This window comes from Gavialis gangeticus, unplaced genomic scaffold (genome assembly GCF_001723915.1).
Source record: "Gavialis gangeticus isolate Ggan-Ray unplaced genomic scaffold, GavGan_comp1, whole genome shotgun sequence".
NCBI classification, from domain to species: domain Eukaryota; kingdom Metazoa; phylum Chordata; order Crocodylia; family Gavialidae; genus Gavialis; species Gavialis gangeticus.
In genome coordinates, this window is record NW_017729002.1 from 19,297,013 (window position 1) to 19,319,527 (window position 22,515).

Below are 22,515 nucleotides of genomic sequence, written 5' to 3' on the forward strand. Positions count from 1 at the left end.
CGCCTGTACAGCCTATAGCCCCTAATGTTAACTGCCCAGTCATGGGACGAGTCCCACCACGTCTCTGTCAGCCCTATGACATCTGGGTTTGAACTAGCTATTCTGAGGGCGAGTTCCTCCAGTTTGTTCCCCATGCTACGAGCATTGGAGTACAGGCATTTAAGGCCTTGCAAGACTGTGTGTGCCCCCCCCCGATTAGGAAGACTATCAGGACCCCCATTACTTACCCTTGCCCTCCTTGCCCTGATGGCGTCTCCTTGTCTTCTGGCAGCCCCCTCCCCCAGCGAGTCTAGTTTAAAGCTCGCCGTACAAGATCAGCCAACCTGGAAGAGAAGACACGCTTGTCATTAGGGGAGAGATGAAGCCCATCCCGCCCCAGCAATCCACCCTCCCGAAAGCATGGGTTGTTGTCAAGGAACCCAAGATAGGTGTGGATGTGTGGGCTGTGGGTGGGTATGGGTTTTGTGGGGGGCTGTGAGTGTGTGAGGGAGTGTGGCTAAGGAGGGCTATGGTTTGTGGAGGGGGAGAGTTTGCCCACAGCGTGTCCCCCTCCCCCCTGCAGCAGGCAGAGCCCCCGTTAGTGCTCCTGCAAGCCCAGGCGGGCTCTGTGGAGCCAGGCGGGCTCCTTCCTCTCCCTGCTTGAGCACCGCAGCCAGGCTCCATAGCCCCCACCCCAAGCTCCTGCCGCCCTGCTCTGGGCCCTGCCAGCACTGGCCCCTGTTCACCAGTGTGGGTCCTGTGCTCCTGCACAGCTGTCGCTGTGCTTTGTGTGCCTGCTTGCTGCCCCTTCCCCCACCTGCTGCAGCCATTAGCCCCCCACCCCCCATCTGCTGGCCAGCCGTTCCAGCACCATGTGGTTCCCAGCTGCAGCACTGGGACTGCAGGGGTTGGCCTGGTCGGCCCTGAGGACTGGGATGATCACCCGTGGTCCTCCCCTGCCTCCACCCCCCACACACTTTCTTATCTGTATTTCCCTCTGTGCAAGAAGACTGGAACAGCCCCAGGCCAGAAGCCTTGAGAAGCCCCAGCTAGGCAGAGGCTTCCAGCTGCCACTTGGAGTGGGGATGGCTAGAGGCGGCGGGGGGAGGTGCCAGGCTGGACCTGCTTCTCCAGCCGCTTCATAGTTTCATAGTTTCTAGGGTTGGAAGGGACCTGAGCAGATCATCGAGTCCGACCCCCTGCCATGGCAGGAAAGAGTACTGGGGTCAAACGACCCCAGCAAGGTATACATCTAGCCTCCTCTTAAATACCCCCAGGGTAGGAGCCAGCACCACTTCTCTTGGAAGTTGGTTCCAGATCCTAGACGCCCTGACCGTGAAGTAGCACCTCCTGATATTGCCTAAATCTACCCTCTGCCAACTTGTGGCCATTATTCCTGGTCACTCCTGGTAGTACTCGGGGGAACAGGGACTCCCCCAATGTCTGCTGGTCCCCTCTGACTAGTTTGTAACAGGCCACTCGATCTCCCCTCAGCCTTCACTTGTGGAGGCTGAACAGGTTCAGGTCCCGTAGCCTCTCCTCATAGGGCCTGCCCTGCTGCCCCCGATCATGCGAGTGCCCCTTGATCCTGCAGGAGGTCTCCCCTTGGGTCGTACTGCCCCAGGCTCCTGTCATCTTTGACAGGCAGCTAGGGGCACATAAATATTAATTTTCTAAATTTTTAGGGGCCCTGTGGGCCAGTTAGAATGGCCTGGTGGGCCAGATTTTGCCCACCCCTAGGTTAATGTCTCCTTTGTCTGGGACAGTAGTGTAACTAATCCTCCCAAGGCTTGCAACTTTGATATGGTGGAGAGGTGTTTGTGCTTAGGGATGTATATATCATTTAAAAAATATTCATTTAACCTCCTCTAATTATATCAGTTAAACAATTACATGATAACACAGGAGCTCCCACACAGCTGCTGCTTGGAGCCTCCCAGCTCCTGGGGCCCTTTGACTGTGGGAGGAGGCAAGCCCAACCAGACAACATAGCCCAGGTGAAGCCCTGTGCTGGGAGGGAGGGAGCACCTGTGAATGAGCAGCTAATTGATTAATTGATGAGTCATTAAGTTGCTCCCTGTTTTCCTTTTAGGCTATGGCAGTGGTTCTCAACCTTTTTTTGTACCAGGACCCATTTGTAAACATCCGTGGCCAGTACCAACCCAGTGCCACTCACTCCAACCCACTGTTCCCTGCTCCTAGGTCCCAGCCCTGGGGCGAGAGGCATAGGAGGCCCCAAACAGCCCCTTGCAGGCTGGAAATCTGACAGCCTTCAAGGGAAAAGCCATGGTTTTCCACATTTTTCTCCTTTAAAGAAGAATTCATTTTGTTGATTGTAACGGGGCCATCATGAGGCTGGTTACAACATTGGCCCACCCACCTGTCTAGGGCAGTCAGTTCTCACTCACCTGCCACACCTTCACGTATCAAAATAGATGGAAAATGCAGGAGGCTGCCCAATTTATTGCCACGATGACAAGGGCCAAATACACAATTCTCAGCCTTCCCTTATGCTGTGTCCCATGCTTCATAGAAGGCATCTAGATCCACTATTATTCTACGGTCTCTTTAGTTGGGCCGCACCCAGCTTCTGGCCCAAAATTGGCCTCAGGCATCCTCAGATGTGCTTTGACCACATGCCCCCTGCTGGGGCTGCTACTCTGCCCCCTGCTGGGGCTGCTACTCTCACACACACTCTGGGCTCAAAAAGTTTGCTTGTGACCCTTTCATATATTCTTGCAACCCACTTTTGGGTTGCAACCCACAAGTTGAGAAACACTGGACTATGGGTACTATTGCACCCCACCCCATCCACCTCCCCATCCCTCCCTCCTGCTTGCTTGCCCTACTGCCTTCTGGGACACTGCACAGGTTCCCTTCCCCACTTCCCTGCCAGACTACGCCAGCTCTGAGCTAAAGGATAACCAGTAAACTATCACTGCACTTACTGTTTAAATGATTAATCATTTACCCTTTCACATCCCTATTTTTGTTACCAGGGACCTCAAGAATCATTCTTGCTCACTATTAACCATGGCATAGAACTTTCTTGTCATCTCTCTGGTCAATGCTCCTGCCTCTCATCTTGACCCAAACCTGAAGATGGGCTGAGGTATTCAGTTTGTCCTGCTTTTCATCTTGTTGATATGGAGAAGCTGGATTTCTCCTAGAAAGAAGGCTAGTGATTTCTCATGGGGTATTTGAGTATCTGTTTTTTCCATAGAAAGAAGGGCCTGGGCAATTGTCATTATGCTGGAAAACACCAAGGGCCTTAGCTGATAAGAATAGCTGGAGATGTGCCTTTCTGCAAATCCTGCTAGGGCTTGGAAATCTTCACTAGTTTATTTGTTTACCTTTGTAGCAAGGTTCCCTCTAGGGGTGACTGAAGCCCCGGGAGTCCCTTCAGCCCTTACCCACTCTGGTTTCTTTGGGCAGTCACCCCTTCATTTGTCTGCCATGTCTTGATGTATTTGCTTTTATATAAAGGAGGCTTTCCCAGAGCTTCCACTCTGCTCTTATTCTAATGTCCACCAGGTTTCTGGTCATTGCCTTATGGGCTAATTGTGTGGCTCCATCCACCCCTACACCACACCTCATGCTTTGCAGATGTCATCATTCAATGATTTTTCACTCCGTATACTCAGCCTTCTCTGGGCTTTCAGGTCTCCTGGTCCCTCACTCAGCTGCTGTCTGGCTCCTGGACCTCTTGGTCCCTCACTCAGTTACTCTCTGGCTCCTGGACTTGCTGGTCCCACACTCTCTGGGCTCCTACACTCCCTACTGTGCCCCTAGGGATCACCTGCAACTCCTTAGTCCCTTCCCAAACCTTTAAACTGCTGCTGCCTGTATTCTCCACATTGACATTCCAGGCGTACAGCCATCCTGCTTAAGAGATGTTCCTACAGCAGCCTCCTGGATCTTACTGCCTACTCAACTCAGGGTCTGGGCTTATATCTTGTCTAAGCTCATCCCTCTCCTAATCAGGTGAGGCTCTCATTAGTTTCCTTTGCCACCTGCAGGCTGCTTTTCAGGCTGCCTCTCTTAAAGTGGCATGAGCTTGCCAAGAATCCTGTCACATACCTCCCCGCTTTGGCGATCCTCCCGAGGGTTTCCCAAATCTCCTTTTCTGTTAGGGTGTGGTCCTTTAGCCTTTCTCCTCCATGATGTAACCCACAAGGCAGTGGTAGCTGGGGTTTTCAGGTGTCCCATACATGCCGTTCCCTGGGGTGGCTACATGTGATATTTTATAAGGCTACCTCCTCACCACAAGTAGCCCCACCACACTAACCAGCCCCAGGGGGGTGCCATTTCCAGTCTTATCCAGGACCAAGAGATTCCCTCTCTCTTCTGAGCTTCTTGGGTGTGCTCTATGCAGTTCTCTGAGGCTATCCATTCTGGATATCCTCTCCTGCACCCCACAGGCTCTCTCCTAGTCCCTGCATTTGTGCCCAAACCTCAGTGCTTGCCCTCAGGGTCTCTCCTCCACACGCAGCCTTCATTTCTCAGACCCTTCTCACCATGGATGGTACTGCCTCATCCATCTCTGTCCTGAGCCACAAGTTCCCTGATCCCCTTCATCTCTGGCTGTGGCCACTCTCTGACCATTGGCTTGTCTCTTCCAAGTATCTGGCCCCACTTTGGGCCAGTTGAGATCTCCAGACACGCAAGCTCCAGCAGTCTCATGCTATGGCTATCATCAGCCTTTGACCCCTCCCTGGGCCCTGCCCCCACCTTGGGCCAGTGAGACACTGTGAGATCAGTCCCTCTGCTTCCAACCCTTGCTCACCCGTGGTTCTGCTCTCTGTATGGACCGCTTTCCCAGCCAAAGTATAACTGTAGCAGGGTGCCCTCCAGAGATGGCTGTGAAGCCCCTGGAGTCCCTTCAGCCCTCATCCAAGTTCCCTGATCTCCTTCATCTCTGTCTGTGGCCACTGTCTGACCTTTGGCCTGTCCCTTCCAGCCTGGAGATCACAACTGGCCCAAAGTGGGGCCAGGTACTTGGAAGGGACAGGCCAAAGGTCAAAGAGTGGCCACAGCCAGAGATGAAAGGGGATCAGAGAACTTGTGGCCCAGGGCAAAGATAGATGAGGAACCCACTCTGGTCCCTGGGGCAGCCTCCGTTATATAAAAGCAAATACAACAAGGCTTGGTTGGTGAATGAAAGTGTGATTCAGTCCCACAGAGACCACTACCCACAGAGACCAGAGTGGGTAAGTGCTGAAGGGACTCCAGGAGCTTCATGGCCACCCTTGGAGGGCATCCTGCTACAACCTTAAAAAATTCCATCTCACCCCATCCACTCCCACTAATTGATCCTATTTTCTACTTTCAAGCTCTTGGTAATTCAACAGCAAACAGAATATATTGGATGCAAGGGGAATGGTTGGATCTGGTTGTCTTCTGTGCAATGGCTAAAACAGTGTTTCCCAACCTTTTCCAGCCCAAGGCACACTTACATCAATAAAAATTTTCCATGGTACACCTGTTAAGGCATTTCCCGTTCCCGTACTTAAGAACTCATTGTAGCTCATTGCCACCACAAAATTCCATGGCAGAGCTGTTCAGAGGCTCACAAACTACACATCTTCCACAGCCAACACATGCACAGTAGATGAATTTCCTTCTGCTTGGCTGGTTCTCTCTCTCCTACACAGCCAACACATGCATGAGTCTTCTGTGAATATTTAATCAGTGCAGCTTATTCGTTAGTTCTAGGTGGCTGGAGAACTTTCTTCTCATTCCAAAATTCTCGCAGCACACCAGGGAGCTCTTTGTGGCACACTGGTGTGCTAAGGCACACCGGTTGAAAAGCGCTGGCCTAGAAAACCATGTTATAGCAACACACAGGCTCTAGTGAAATACAGTATCCAGATTTCTTTGGTGTGTGCTTCTTCTTGTTTCTGCTCAATATTTTACAACACATTTGCTGTGAAATCTCTCCTCATGACTGTGCCTGGCTTCCTTTTGGTAATATCACCTGAAAAAAAAAGAGTAGCTCCAGGTTTCTTTTTAATTATTATTTTTTAGTAATGTTGTCTGTTTTCAGTCCTTGCAATGGCATAAACTAGTGGTGCTCAACCTAAAGCCTTCAGACCAGATCCAGCTCATGGAACCATTTCATCTGACTCATGGAACTCTCCACCGGTCCAGAAATTTAGTAGCAAGAAAGCAGTGGCAGCATTAATTGTTGCTCCCCTGCTGCCAAATTTCCAGCCAGCGGGGAGCCCTGTGGGCTGGATGATTTGGCCCTCTGTGCCAAATCACTAGTCTGTGGTGGGGTTCGCATGCACGGTCACTTCATGGCCAGATCCAGTGCGTTGGGTCAGGCCAACATGCAGCCAGCTCCAATATGCAGGATCAGGCCAGGATGTGGGATCTAGCCCACAGGTTGGCTCAGTGCCACCCATTCTGTCCACAGGTGAAAGGTTGAACACCACTAGTATAAGCTAGTCTTTCTTCAGTCCTTTCAGATCACAGAAATCAAAATGTCTCCTGAAGAGTAGTTAGAAGGTCAGTAATTATAAAGAAAAAAAAATAATACAGCCAACTAGGGAATTATGGGCACCCCAACCTCCAGAGAATTATAGATTGCTTCCTGGCACAGGATCTGATTGGTCTGGTGAAAGATGGAGAAGTCTTGGAAATGATTTTGGTGATCTGATTTTTAGGCTGCTCCAGCCTGTCCCCTCTGAGGAGCCTTAGGGCTTCTGTAGCTTTCACAGCATGGTGGAACCTCATGTTAAGTGGAAATCACTCTACCATACTCACTTTTCTCTTGACACTATCCTTTGTGGCAGTAGATAAAGGCAGTTAGCATAGGAGATAACCATGGTGCCTTGTATCAGCACAGATCATTCCTATATAGGGGGAATTCAGCTGATTATTGGAGGTTGGAGTCTCCCATTTTACAACTTCTGAGTGGCTCCAAGTGCCTGAACATGGCAAGAATTTTTTTTCTTCTTTCCCTAAGATACCAGGAGGCATTCAGAGGTGGTATGTAAGATGGTATATTTAAGCTGGACCTAGTTCTACATAGGCAGTTTTGGCATAGTGATAGGAAATCAAACATGAGCGGATCTAGGATTTTGAAAATGGGGTGCAAGTGCTACAGCACATTATCATGTATAACATAATATGTATTTTTCTCCAGTTAAGGAGAAACTAGAAGCTTTACTAACAAGCTAGGGGCTTAGGGCTATATTATTCAGTTAAAATGGAAACAAAAACAAATGTAACTTTATTGGAATGTGCATTAACTTGCTATATCATATATCATGTATAAAAAAAATCACAGTGAATTAGCTGGAGCGGATGGGAGCGGGGGGAACCCACACGTGCTCAGTGGTGAACCCAAAAGTGGACCGAAAGTCTGGGTCTGCCGGTACCCGCTGGGACTCCCCACACTGCCTTTGACTTGGCAGTCCATTTCCAGGTCTGCTGCCAAGTGCATGGGGGAGCCCCTGCACTCCTGTGGGATGCTCCATCCGCCCCACCATCACAGCATTCATGAGCCGCCTGGTACCTTGAGGTATGTAGAAAAAATGTTTAAATCTGTGTCTATGTCCAAATCGCTGAATCTCTCCAATCAATTCAGAGAGTTCCAATTCAATTCAGAGAGATTAAAGGGTCTCCTGATGTGCTTCAGATTCGGAGATTCAGCCACTGAATTGGGCTGAATCTCCACCGAATTGAATCAGTGGCCAAAGCTTCACACAGCCCTACTGTCCAGCCCACTGCCATCAAATCACTGTTAAAATTATTTACTCTTCTAGTTGTGGAAGCAACTAAAATGTGCTTGGCTCTTTGTAAATCAAGCATAGAATGGAATGGAATAAGGAATGTGAAACAAGGCAGAGTGATGTGCAGGGATCTGCACTTTTTCAAGTTTCAGGCTTGGTATTAAGTTGCAAGAAAAATACTCTAACATTTCCTCACAGGATCTATACAGTCCAAGCCATTATCTTCCTCCTTCAGCAGATCTCAGCTTCACAGGCAGAGTCAATAATCTTCTCCCACTGTTTGATACCTCTCTCCATGGAAATGAGCATTGGTTTATTCAAGAGGTGGATAGGTGCACTAGAGAAATGACTAAGCCACCATTACTGAAGTCACAAAAGTCAGGCAAAAGGCAGGGCAGGGTGGCACCTGGAGACTAACTCATGCTGAAATGCCTATGTTTTCATAGGCAACATCCTAATTCATCTGATGCTGGAAGTAGAAAGGGTAAAACTGATTTCCATGGCCATTGGAGCAAGCCATATATGAGTAATAGCCTCATAGGCAATTCATGAGTGTGTTCTGGGGATGGGAACACCTGAAATAAATAAACAGGAGAATTAACTGAGGTCCTCAGAAATAGGGAGATTTTCCATGGACATTTTTTTCTGAGAAAATTTAAATAATGAAATATTTCAGATGGGAATGTTGTCACAGCAGCTTATAGAAGACATAACCCATCTGCCCTGTGCTGGCATTCTCTTCCCTAGACTGGTCTCCCTGTTTAGATAATTGCTTCTTAGATTCAGCACACTCTCCCCTCCTGGATGTCAGAGGTGATGGTTCTTAGCATAATGGGAGACGCAGTCCAACCAAGGAGCCCCTCCTGTGGGGAGCATAAGGTGACCAAACTACAGCTCCCCTGTGACACTGTAGCAGCATATCCAAACTGAAATGCTTCAGCTTCCACATGTCTGTATTTTGTATGAAAAATTAAAATTGAGATGCCTAGGGCACAGGTACAAATGTGCACATATGCATTCACAGTCATTGCAAATGCACAATCTAAGCTGCTGCTCCTGTGAAAACTCAGCCTGTAATCTGTAATACATTTCCTTCCTGCATAAACAATAATAGAGCCTTTGGGCTGTATTTTGATTCCAGTTTAAAGTAACTTTTGCTCCTAGCGGGTGCATCTACAAGAGATACTTTACTACACATTAGACTAATCTAATGCATCAGTGAAGTGTTAGTGTCTACATGTGCACAGTAAATTAGGCTAATGTGTTATTTGCACATACCAGGGGTTTTTAACCTTTTTTGGTTGGGGTATCTCCATTGGCCAGTCAAGAAGTGGGGAGTCCCCCAGCAGCTGGTTGATGAGCTGGGGGGAGGGAGGGGAGGCATTGAAAACTCCTGGCACATACCAACTATGAACTGGCGGGCTTAACCACTGCTCCTTGTCACACTGGAATTTCAGGGACCTCTACCTCGTTCTTCCCCCCTCTCACCTGCCACATCTTTGATGTGAAGTTAGTTCTCAGGAGTTTAGATGGTATCTTGAGTGATGATTGTACAGGCAAGGTCAGTCTTGTGCAGGGCTTCACCACCCTCACACTCTGCCCCTATTCTCTTGGGTGACAAGTCGTATCTTCTTGCTGGTATTGAGTGTGAGTAGCCAGTTCTTGGATCCTCTCCAGCCCAATTGGCTGTGGGCTTCGTGAGAGATCATGGCTGTGCCCTCTAGGCAGGTGGCTTTTCCTCAAATGTCTCCACACTGCTTGCGATAGTCTTCCTTCTCTTTGGGATCACTGAGTCCTGGAGAGATGAATTCTCTGCTTGCCAATCCCAGGATTCATGTTCAGATGCTACTGGGTCTCGGGTTGACTCTTGGGCTTGATTGATCAGAACTCAGGTGTGCAGGGAATCAGGCTTTTCCTCTGCTATACTTCCCTAGCTTGGGATTACTACTTAACAACACAAAGAAAAACTTCTGAGGCTGCACTGGGCTTCAACTCCACTATCTGCAGCCCTCTGAGCCAGTAGGCCGTTTTACTCAGTTCCTCTGGGCAAATTCCTTCTTTACCTAGGTCTACCCAGGACTCTCTGAGGCTGGCTGATGTTGGGTGTCCCTTCTCCCCATCTTTCCTGAGGGTGTAGTACTCTCTCTCTCTCTCTCTCTCTGGGGTACTCCTCCTCCCGATGCCTCCATCTCCTGGCCAATAAGCTACCTGAAACCCCCTGCTGTCCAGCTTCACTTATCTGCATGGTAGGTTGGGATGGTTCCCCATTTCGGGTCGTAGTCTCTCTGGCATCGCACAAGGGTTCAGCTTGGTGCGTCTCAGCTGTGGCCGAGTCCTCTTTCCGGTCTGGCTGCGGCATCCCCTCTTCTTTTACACCAAATGCTATGCTCTGCTCGACATTCTCCCCCCACCAGTCCCTGGCACTGCTCCCTCCCTCTTTTCCCCCCAGTCCCAGTGCTGCTTCCCTATCACTTCTCCCCCTTGGTCCCTGCACTGCTTCCCCCCTGCATCTTTCCCCCCATCCCCTTCAGTCCTGGTGCTGCTTACTCCTATGCTTAGGCATGGGGCATTGCCCCAAACCATTGCTGCTGAGTCAGTCTGCAATCCCAAGGTCCACATGGCTGGGAACTCACTCCCCAGAGCCCAGGCTTGACCCCTATGCCTTCTGCCAGCTCTCTGGAGCTCCCCCTGGCTGCTACAGGGGGGCTGAGACAGCCCTGGACTGAACTGCTCCCATTGGTAGCAAATTTGCTTCTGACTGGGGTACATATGTAGATGTACACCAAGGAGCACTTGATTGAGCCTGACTTTTTCTTCACAGAAAATTCAAGTGCATTAATTGCACATGTAGACGTGCCCAGAGTTACTGAGATAAGAACCTGACCCTTTGTATGTTAATAAGTCATAAATACAAAATCTCAATCATCTGCACATTCAGTTTCTCCCACACACACACTTCTTTGAGCTACAGAGATGTAAATGAGGGCAGCGTTTAGTTTGTACAATTTAAGTCAAGTAAAGGGTATGAAGTAATACAGGAAATATAAAATGGAGGTGAACAGTCAAACTCAGGCACAGCTGAAGGTCAGCCTTTACCTTGACTTTGCTAAGATATGTTGGATTGTTTCTTAACTGGTAAATGCAATAAAGGTTTCCATAGAAATTCAGTCATATTCTAGTTCAGGTCTGAACTGTCTTATTGATTCATGGGATTTATGTTTTGTCCAATAAACATCTCATATTCATGCCAATCCAAAAGTTTATGCTCAGGCAGACAATGGCACCACAAGTACTTATGTAGCCATGATACATCCTCTTTGTGGAGGAGGATGGTAGGAGGTAGAGGGAGAATTAGAAGAGAAAGGAAGGAGGGACTTTCTAGAACAAATAGAATTGCTTGGTCATCATGAATTGCAGTGGGCTAGGAGAGCTCTCCGTGCTTCTTGCTCTGGGGAACACCTTGCCTGTGTCCTGCAAAATGTGCACAGGAGACTGTGACAGTGGAACAGTTACCCAGCAACAGCTATGCAGAGATGTTATAGCACACAGATGTTGCCATAGCTGTGCAACTGGTTGCTGACAGCATCCTTCAGCTCTCCTGGCAAGAGTTAAGAAGTGGGGTTTCAATGGTGGGGAAGTAAGAAGCAAGGACCACTTGCATGATCAGGGAGCAGCAGGGCAGGCCCTATGGGACCTGAACCTATTCAGCCTCCACAAGAGAAGGCTGAGGGAGGATCTAGTGGCCTGTTACAAACTAGTCAGAGGGGACCAGCAGGCATTGGGGGAGTCTCTGTGCCCCCGAGCACTACCAGGAGTGACTAGAAATAACGGTCACAAGCTTGCAGAGGGTAGATTCAGATTAGACATCAGGAGGCACTACATCACTGTCAGGGCAGCTAGGATCTGGAACCAACTCCCAAGTGAAGTTGTGCTGGCTCCTACCCTGGGGGTCTTTAAGACAAGGCTAGACAATCACCTTGCTGGGGTCGTTTGACCCCAATACTCTTTCCTGCCATGGCAGGGGGTCGGACTTGATGATCTGTTCAGGTTCCTTCTGACTCTACCAACTATGAAACTATGACCATAGCAACAAAAGGTGCAGTTTTCTGGAGAGGTCCTTGCTGCTGCTGCTGCTGCTTCTGCATTTGATTGACAAGAGGTGAAATGCCTTGTAAGTGGCAAAATCTGCAGAGGCGGAGTCCCTCTCCATGCTTATCCTGCATAGTCTGTCCTGATCCCTTTCCCATGCATGCTTCCCCTTGTCAGTGCTGCATGGAGGAGCTGCTACGGACCTTTGGAAACAGAGGAGGGCTTCTATTTTCTTATCTTGGCTTGGTAATATTTTCCTGTTTCTATATCTATATCAATATTTTCCAAGCAAATGAGTGTGATGTCCTAGGCAAAGGCTGGTTGGCAAAGTGCTGCAAAACCAAAGGGGTTAATTTTTGACAGGAGGAAATTAAGGTAATCTTCTGACCCCAGTGGAGCCCTGCTGATTCACAGGAGCTGAGGATTTGACCCCAAATTGCTGTTTCCATGTAAATATCTCTAACAGTATAATAATAATAAAAAAAGAGAGGTCAAACTGGAAAATGCTGCCAAAACACAATGGAACCAGAAGGCTTTTAACATTATTCAAATTAATCACATTTTCTTGTTGTTATTTTAAAATATTTATAGAAGGATCTAAAATGTCTATTATTTGCCCAGCAGAACAGAATATCTCTCAGGTGATTACACAATTATCCTGTGTTATATGTACTTCATAATACAGAATGGCTGCTTTTTCAAGTAATTAGCCCATACTCTATCCATACGGAAGATTTAATGAAATCTCGGTGATATTTCCTTTCTTTTCTGTGGAATACATTTTGGTGGCATCAGAGCAAAAAAGATACTCTAACGTGATAGAGGCAAATTCATGGCTGGCATAAGTCAAAGTAGTGCCATTAAAGTCAGTGGAGCCATTCCAATTTACAACTGAAATTTTTTTCCCCCCTATTCATAGGACTAAATTTCAATGCCATATAATCCTGTCTGTTCCTGGAGTTACTCCAGATTTGCACTTCTGTATCTGGGAACATTATTTCTGCCATTAACAAGAACTTCATAAGATTCTCTCCCACATTCTGTAGAAGATCATTCAGGAATCTTGGCCTTGAGGCTAAGCTGGAAGCCAAAGTAAATTTTTATGACTGACAGCCTTAAACATAAAAGCTCAAACTGCACTTGGATAGTTTGCTTACTTGACTGCCCAGAAAATATGGAAGCAACAGTGGAAAGTGAGGTGTGTGGTTATACTGGGAATGCCATGCTTGTGTAATGCTGCAACATGAAGCTGAAGGCCAGTGTCTGTCACTTACCTAAATGCACCAGTATCTGGCATAGCAGGACTTTGGGAACTGTGCTACTTTTTGTTGGGTTTGTTTTCCTTTGATGAAATTACTTTGGTTTCATTCTTATATAATAACTGGCCAATTCCTAAAATGGTCACAATATTATGTTATCACAGGGGTGGGCAAAATACTGCCTGTGGGTTGGATCTGGTCCACCAAGGGATTCTGTCCAGCCTGCAGTAGTTCCTTCAGCCCCTCCTGGCCCAGGCTTGAAGGGCAGCTTGGGCTGTGGCATGTGTGGCCAGTTCCATTCCTCCAGATGTGCAGCAAGGCAGAGGCTGCGTGGTGGCCAAACTCAGGTTCCTAGCAGCCCCTGTGGCAGCAGCTCACTCAGCTCCTGGGCGCCGCTTCCTGCCCACCTGCAGCCCCATCCCATCTGAATCTATATCTATAGATAGAGATATATAGATATATGTATATAGCTAGAGATATAGATATGAATATAAACTAAATATATGTATAAAAATATGTGCGTTTGTATATGTATGTGTGTGTGAATATGGCTTGATCACATGTAACATGTACTCATGTGTAACTCCATTAAAGTCAACAGAAGATCTGCACATGGAATGGCTAACTGGACTGAGCCCTAGTAATGTTCATTCCCCTAGGATACCAGTTGTAGCAAGTCCATGCTCCTGGGGATACTGTTTAAAACTGTCTTTACTGTACTGATGATCCTAATTGGACAGATAAAACAGCAAATAGTAAAGTGATGACAATGGACTAATTACTGTAACTCTTTATCATTTTTTCTGATCTCTAGCCTTAGCATTAAGCATGTTCTCTTTTTCAGTTTCTGACTTTGAAGAACCAAAATAATTCACAAATAGGAACTATCCCTTTTATATTTCAGGCAGTGGAAAAAGCATTTGCAGTGCCAGCTGGGTTTTATTGGCAGACCATAGAAACCGATGAAAAATACTTCCCTAGCAGCAGTGACATTGGGACTAGCAGAGATATAGATACAGAGGTAAAGAATTCCTGTCTGAATTTTAGAATTAAGTGGAAAGCTAAGGGAAGATCAAACCTGGTATGGAATATTTGAACTCACAGAATTGTTACAAATACACAAATACTCATTTTCAAATGTTTCTCACTCTAATATACCAGCCAAACCTTTGGTATCATTAATTTTGATCTAGCCATTGCACTGAGCCTGCAAAGATTAAACTCTGAAATGTAAAGGCTAGAGAAAATGATACCAGTCAGGTGCATATCAGCAATGCAGACTTATTTTGAAATACCAAGCCAGCTTGACTGCAAGCTGATGTGTCATAGAGTTTGTCTGTATTTTAGAATTTCTCAATAAAAGATTTAGTAAGTCTGGTTTGGGAATTTCAAAACTTCACCACAAACTTGATTTACAGATACAGATGTTATGATTTTCTTTCTAAATGTGCATCAAGATGGACAAGCTGCTAAGAAAGCTCAATACTCCTGCTTCAATCCTTCACTGTGCCTAAGGTTTATCAATAGGAGTTGAAGACATGGGGCACTTAGCTGGATCATGGATGGTGCTGACAGACATAGGAAAAAAACCAAAACTGCACTTTACCAGAATAGGAATCATGTTGGTTTGACCTGGCTCGCCCAGCATCTGTATAGCTCACACGCTTCAGCCAGGCTTTTTGGCATTCTTATCTAATAGCTGATTCAATCAGTTATTAGATAAAAGTGCCAAAAAGGCCAGGTGAAATGTGTGAACTACAAAGGTGCTGGGTGAGCCGGGTCAAATTGACACGATTCCTATTCTGGGCATGCACTGTGCTCAGTGCGGGGGCATGCTGAGCTGAAATTAAAGTGCTGGGGTTTTTTTCCCACCATGTCTATAAGCACTTGAAGTTCCTGGCTTCCTTCTGTAACACGTGCTGGGGCTAGTTCAAGAATCACACTTCTGAGTTTCTACAGGCAGCTCTTAGAAAGACATCTTCACAGTGCAAGGCATTGACAAAGGTAAACCCTGAGAAGGGAAAGGATAAAATGGGGTGATTGTTGATGTTCCCCCTACCTTACACAGACATGCTCAGTTATATCACCGCCCATGATATAATTCACCACTTGGGATGTCTCCATGAAGGTTTTATGAGGCATAGAGCTACAGGACAATTCCTTTCTTTTTAGCTTATATGAGCAATGGGTTAATAATAGGGGAATTATAAGTAAATGAAGAGAAAACAATTGAGTTTTTTTTCTAGTTGGACTAGACTTTTTATTCCTCAGTTAGATTTATAACTTCGTTTATCATAATGTTGTAAGCCTCATTATGTGTTTATGGGGGAGCAGCATTTGGTAACACTTCATTTAAAGTGTCCAGTAATGATGAATTCATTTGGCATTCACTGCAGCAATAAAGCTCCTGATTGAGGATGGTATTGTGTGTCTGTATGGAAGGGAGAACTGTACACAAAATACAGGCCAGTACAGTCATGCTCTTCAGATATCCACTATCCCTGAATTTCCAGAACAACCCAGATTCTTCCATTACATCATGTGCACTTTGAGTACAATATTCCTCCTTACGGGGGAGTGAAGTACATTTAAAATAAAAAGAGAATTAAATGGAGAACATTTTTTTCATGGTGTATATATTCATTATATAGCTATGGCTATGCCTACATGATAAACTCACCGTGCCTGGAAGCGACACCTTCAGCAGGCTGCACTGTTTTGCTCAGGTTGCCTCTTAAACCAGAATCAGTATGGCTGTGTTCACACAGCATTGCAGGCGTACTAGTTAGTATGGGAGCAGGCTGATTAGTGCACCTGAAATCCTATGTGAAGGCAAATACTGCTTCCATTTTAGATGAGGTAGCCCACATAGAGCAACACAGCATGTTGGAGGAAGGGTAAGTTTACTGTGTAATGGCAGTTTTTGTACCATATCTGAGGACGGACTGAATTAATTCCTCTAGAAAATAAGATTGCGGCATATAAATAAATTATAGTTCGCCTTTGGTATCCACTTTTTGGATTATATTCTTGTATTGATTTTGGAATTGCCATTAATATGGAAAAATAGCTATCTTGTCTCTTGCTATTATTTGACTACAGAATTAATCAGCAGAGTCAATACATTTCATGTCCTGCCCCAAATAACCTACAGTTCTGACAGTAACAAATCAAAGGAAAATGCCATATTTTTTTACATACAACACACAACTTTCCCCCTAAAATCACCCCTGCCCCCAAAATTGGGATGTATGTTTTAAGTGGGGAGGCTGTTTTCTGGAAAATAAGCAAGTCTGAAAATACTTTGCATGCCATGAAGCTGCCAAGATGTCAGAGTCCTAGGTTAATCCTCTCATAGCCATACCTATTGGCTGAGCTTGCACCTAAAGCAGCAGGTGAGCTGTTTGTATTATCTTAATGAGGCCTGTGATGTGGAAATAGCACTTTAAGTACAGTAACTTATATAAAAAGCTTCTTACAGTAAAAAATCCGAACAGTCTTGCTGCTGCGTTTGCAAAGGTCTGGGGCCTAACCGGGGAAGTTCCTGGTACCAGGTACTTCACCCAGACTGTTTCCTTGGATGCCACATTTCTGGACACACTGTGTTTCCAGGAGGACTTACTCTATGTCACAGTTGGCCATGACTCTGGAAAAATATTTTTTTCTATGTTCTGCCTTCCAGAACCAAGGTGTGTGTTTTATTCAGGGTGTGGTATATGTGAGAAAATAAGGTAGTTCAGGTGACAAAAGGCATTATATATTATAAGTGTTAATATCATGGTAGTGCACGGGATCCAATCATGGGCTAGCAAAGTAGCGTGTTGATCACTATAAATACACAACAAAGAGTCCAGAAAGATCATACAGCATAAGGAAGACATGGGGATTAAATCTGAAGACAAAAAAGAGAGAGATATTTACATGTGATTGATATCTATGGTTCTCTCTAGGAATAGAAACGTCATTGTCACTAATAGGGGTGTGCTTGTTTGTCCTTTGTGACCTTTGCCTTTCTGTTCAGGTTGCCTTGGTGTTGCTATTTGAAAACCTACTCCAAAACCCTTTGGCCACCCATCATATGCTACAGTTGATTCTCAGTGCTGGTTTGGATATCTGCGGACTCCGCCTACTTTATCCCCAGCACAACCTGCTGCTCTCTACCACAGGTAATATCTTATCTGCACACAGAACTTACACCAATTTAACTACACTGGTTAGTACTATGGGGTGGTATGAGCGTGACTTCAGGCTTGCCCTTGTCTTCTCCTCTGAGAGTCAGACACATTCTGGGCTGTTTGCTTTCATCTGTTCCCTATGTTATATTTCTACAAGTGTTGTAACACTGACATTTTCTGTAGCCTTTTTTCTTCTGTAAAAGGTCTTTCCTAAATCTCCATGTTCTTACTGAATGTATGGGCTAGTGACCTGGATGGAATTGGGGCTAGAATGAAAGAAACCTAGCACAGTTTAGTACACGTGCTTTAAACATTATATTAGCCCCTAGTGGTTGCCCTGGAGTTTTCTTCTATAAGGAACTCAAATTGTCTCCTGATCTTTGGCCTTTAAGCCTTAGGAAACAGTAGGGTCCTACCTTATTTCCACTGGTTTTTACCTTTGGCACAGTGTAGAGTGTTTTAGTTTTGTTTTCTAGGGGTGCTTTGAAGCTGTGGTGTGTGTGAGGGGTTAGAGTGGATAGTTTGGGGGACTCATTAGGGAAAATGATTGCCTACAAACACAAGGCACTAGGCTTGATAGCCCAGGAAGTTCCTGATAGTCCTATGCTCCGATATCCCTGTATCAATTCTTAGATAGCTTTTGGTGGTGGGGGACTGGTACTCTGGCCCTTCCGCAGCTGCTTTTTATAGTTTGGCAGATTGCTGATCTCCCACCTTTTAATCTGGGAGAATAGAGGGGAAATGGAGGCAGGAAACCCAAACATTTGTATGATGAGTGTCTAATGTTGGCTGCCCAAATCCATAATATTAGGCATCTGTGTTGAAAATATGGCCCTTATAACTTCTCAGAGCCTCAGTTTTGTCCATTTAAAAGCAAGATGATAAAACCTACCTCTTAAGATGTGTATCAGATTTAATTAACTGCTAACTTTCAAGATCTTAGTTTGAAAACCATCCCATAACTACAAGAATAGGGATTGCCTCTGTAACACAACAGTTCTGTGTATTTTTAAGCCAAGAAGTTCTCGTGAAAGACCTATGTGTGACAACAGGACATGTACTCATGTAATCCATTTCGCTTGGGAAAGAATGTTGGCAGACTGAGACTGAGAGAAACAGGTTTTCTTTTTGTCTGGACAGAAATTCAGTCAAAACCAGGTCAGTCACTCAAAGAAATTCTGCAGTGTCCCTGCTTCTTTGTCACATTTGAAAACAGTGGAACCAGACTAGCTCATAAATATGATTACTGCTTCAGTTGTCTCAGCAGTGTGGATTTAACGTGTTTTCACCAGTGACTGGAGGGCTTTGGAAATTAATAAGAAAACCATGAAGTCACCAATCAGTAACAGAAAACAGGTAGAATTCTGCTTTCAGATCTGGTTTCTGATGCTCTACCCTTTGGACATGCTGTGAAGAACCACTTCGTATGGAGGGAAAATGTATGTGAACTGAGGTTTGCTACGCAGATCAGAACACTGAATTTTACCCTTCACTTGGAAACTTAAAAAAATACAAATAGGTTGAAGTTTAAATTGTAAACCCATGAGATTAGGATCCTGATTTCCCTGTAAGAACTGAGGTCATTAAATGTATCTAAACACCAGTGCAGAGGAAGATGTATCCTGCCTCTCATTTTCTGATCACTGTAATGGGAGCCATACAGAAGTGAATTGGATTCCATTCCTTCACCCACCTGGCAATCCTCATGAAGGCAGGCTGTGTGTTTGGCGAGGGGGTTGTTACAGAGGGGAAGAGAATGTTCTGCTGTGGATCTTCAAGTATGACAGGAAATAAGGAAACCCAGAACTCAGGTCTTAGCAAGTAGATGAAGGGTTGGTGGTCAGGTATTTTCTTTTGAGATGTCATTACTCCTCATTCCTTCCCCACACAGCCCAGATCCTGACTCTGTCCAGGGTGAATGAGCAGTTTATCTGTAGCTTTAAATAATTTCCAGTTGCGTCCTTTCATCAGCTTTCCTATTTCCATGAAAGGATCAGAAAATAATCCACTTATCTTGCCCAGATTTCTTCCTAGCTTCCATCCCCACAAAGTGAATGGTCCATATCTGGGTTCTGTGGTTTTCAGTGAGATCCACTCCCACGGTATCCACCTTTACATGTGTGTAGATTTCAGAGTACATAAGAATACAGATTTGGCAGAATTATCTGTTGTGTTAGTTTCCATTGGGAAAGATGGAACAGATCTCCAGCTGATAACAATTTTGATCGTTACACTGTGATTCAGTGGTGCTATGATATCACACCAGCTGAAAATCTGTCCTAGAGCTTGACTGGAGCCAGCTGCTGCCTTTCGTTCTCCTTCCCTAGAACCTCCCGACTCTGTCCTAGCCAGGCATGTTTGTATGGAAGGGTTCCTTTGGCTCAGTAGAAGCAGGAAACACCATAGAACCACTGTTTGGTTCCACCTGCTGCTGTAAGGACATACCTCTCCTCTTAACCCTGCCTGAGCAGTACAGCAGTGAGAGCATCTGATCGTGTTTTATGCTGGCATCCAGGCACTGTCCACTCAAGAAAGATCAAGGCCAGGATTCCAAACGCAGAAATTAGGCAGTGAAGCTGCCCTGACAGTTCTCTCTGTGGCTGCTCTCAAGCAAGCCAAATAGATCTCAAGAGCAGCAGCAAAGGCTGTTGTATGTATGGCCATTACACCTTCAAGCTGGTTGTTTGGCAGGTTAGCTCCTTGGTTAGGTAACCAGCTGTGTCGGATCAGGAGCTGCCTCACATGGGGAGACCCCCTTTGAGAAACAGATGTTACCTTGATAAACATGTAATGGGACCAAGAGATAGGGCTGATTAGTTATCAGTCATCTAGGGAGAATATAGACTTGAAAAGAGGCCTTGAATAGAATGAGTGAGCCTAGAAAGAGGGCACTCTGCTTTAGTCAAACATATGTTTCTCTTTCACAGAAGAGCTGCCTTCTGCTTATTCTCCTGAGGCTGGCAAGGCACCACCAGTTCTGGCATTAAGTTTGAGAGGGCCGAAAGCACGACACACCTTACAGGATATTGTAGGGCCTTCTGATCCACAGCTAGCCCGTGTGACTGACTGCAGCTCCATCAGTGCCCTCTATTGTAGGAGCCGAGCTGAGCCTCTCGTCTACCTGCCCCGCACAGACAGCCGTGTGAACAGGGAGCTGTGCCTTTGGTTTGGAGGAAGAATATATTCTGACACAGCACTTCATTTTGGTGTCCAGAATCCTGCCTGCAAATATAACAGATCAAGGTGACAAATCTATATGATGCATTTCTAAGATCCTCTGATTTTAACGGGGGTTAGGGAGCAGATAGAGTCATTGTTCCCACAGGAAGGGGTGTGGCTACGCGCAACGTCGTATTGGAGTACCAGTCTACTTCTGCATTGTTAATGGGTTACTATTAATGTCTGCAAAGCCAATTCCTCTAGTCACCTTTCTCAATGCTGCTGCTCCCCCACCCCCAATTTAGAAGACTTCATGAAAAAGAAAGGTGGCTAGGAAGGCTTATCACCCTGGTGATCACTGTGCGGGGAAACATGACAGTGGGCACAGGATTTACCAGGGGTGATTGTGACAGGGGGATTCTAGCCCCTGTTACTTTAAGGGAGAGAAAGCACTGCAATCAGTGGGCTGCTGAAGCAGGGCTAACTGCCAGACAGTAAGCAGCTGAGGCAACAGAAAGACAGGATAACTACTTGGGAGCAAGTTGCACTACAGTAGTGCACAGCTCCAGATAAGTATGTAAGTAAGGACTGCAGTGTAGGAAGGGCAAGTGGATTAAGGTGAAGGAAAAACCCCTGTCCTGGGTTGGACCAGAGGCAGTGGTGCTCCTGGGCAATATAAGCTAAGACCCTGAGCTAGAGCCTCAGTCTGGCCCTCGCCTCTTTGGGGAGAAGAGTTTTTGCTAGAACGAAAACTGCAGACATAGGAGGGTACCCTGGAGGTTGGGCAAGAGACAGCATATAGGGAAAGGGGTTTGCAGAAATGGAGAGACCCAAGGTGGGCCTTGAAATTAGTGGATCTGTGTTTGTATTTCTTTAAGTGGATTGTGGCTACAGGAGTGGTGGGGTTTAGGGTGCAGTGCCTGGGAGGCAATCCATGCTATAGAGCAGGGGTTCCCAAAGTTTTTATGCCATGGCCTGGCAAACCACAGCCCAGAAGTGGCCACAGCCCAGCAGTCACAGCTGACCGTGGCCAAAATTTCTGGCCGGCAGACAGGTAAGTATACCTCCACTCCTCAGGCGGGGGAGCAGGCCAAACCCCGCACTGCTGCGGGCCCTGCAGAAGAAGCCGTGGCCTGTTCACTCTGCTCTGGGGCATCCACAGTTTGCCAGTCCACAGCCACTTCTGGTCTGGCAGCCGACCATGCCGCAGACTGGCAGTCAACCCGCTGTGGCCCAGCACTGGGCTGCAGCCCAGGGATTGAGAACTCCTGCTATAGAAGTATATACCAGGATGGAGCCCTTCAGGGGCCTATGGGATGAGTAAATAGAAACCTAGCAGTTCATAGGTTGAAGCAGGCCTACAAGGGCCTGGGACCTGGTGGATTAGAATGGAGAAACAGCAGCTTTACCAGGGTCTGGGACCTCATGAGCTGGAGCAGCCCTGCCAGGACCAGGTGCCTGGGTGACTGGATCTGAAGATAGGGTCAGAGGGACTGGTATGTGAAACAGAGTAAGGCCTTTGAGGCATGGCTGTGGCTGTGGGGGTGTCTGAAGGTCATGATTACTGCTCTTAAGGTGTGATAAGCGCTGGGAGGCTCTGATTAGGCTAACAGGGCTGTGATCAGGGTCAATGAGACACAGTTGCCAGGAAGGCACAAAATGTTGGTCAGCTGACTTAGAATCTGTTGGCATGAGTAACACTGGCGCATGCAATTAAGCAGATTGATTTTACTAGATTTATGCTCTTCATAGCTCACTCTAGGGCTAGGGACAGCTATTCAAAAAGCCTGAGCCTGAATTGATTAAATCTTTGCAGGTTAACCTAACCTGGCTAGGCTGAACCAGTTTGTAACCGTGTAGACATCCCCTCTGGATTGAGGAAATTCAGGCACATGCCTGCTGTGCCTCAGGCTAGAAGTCAGGGGGTGCTAAAGCAGCCCTCCCTTCTCTTCCATAATGCTGAGCTGAGGGGTGTGTGGCCAGGCCCCAACAAGATGCTCTGATTAGGGTGGGGTTCTGCACCCCCCCCCACTTGGTAATAGAGCATTTATCAGCTCTGTTATCAGCATTTAACACTCTATCAGAAAACAAAGCCTCTCTCATTAGTTCAATTGA

At 46.4% G+C, this 22,515-nt stretch overlaps 1 protein-coding gene across 6 annotated transcripts in view; it reads left to right on the forward strand.

Annotated features, from left to right (window-relative positions):
- Positions 1-22,515, forward strand: part of CUNH16orf71 (chromosome unknown C16orf71 homolog) — a 250,942-nt gene that overhangs the window by 112,269 nt on the left and 116,158 nt on the right. For all 6 annotated transcript variants that reach the window (XM_019507572.1, XM_019507575.1, XM_019507573.1 and 3 more), the window contains 3 exons: positions 13,971-14,087; positions 17,088-17,232; positions 20,169-20,484. In XM_019507572.1, the coding sequence (XP_019363117.1) occupies positions 13,971-14,087; positions 17,088-17,232; positions 20,169-20,484 (578 nt within the window). The remainder of the gene's footprint in view (positions 1-13,970; positions 14,088-17,087; positions 17,233-20,168; positions 20,485-22,515) is intronic.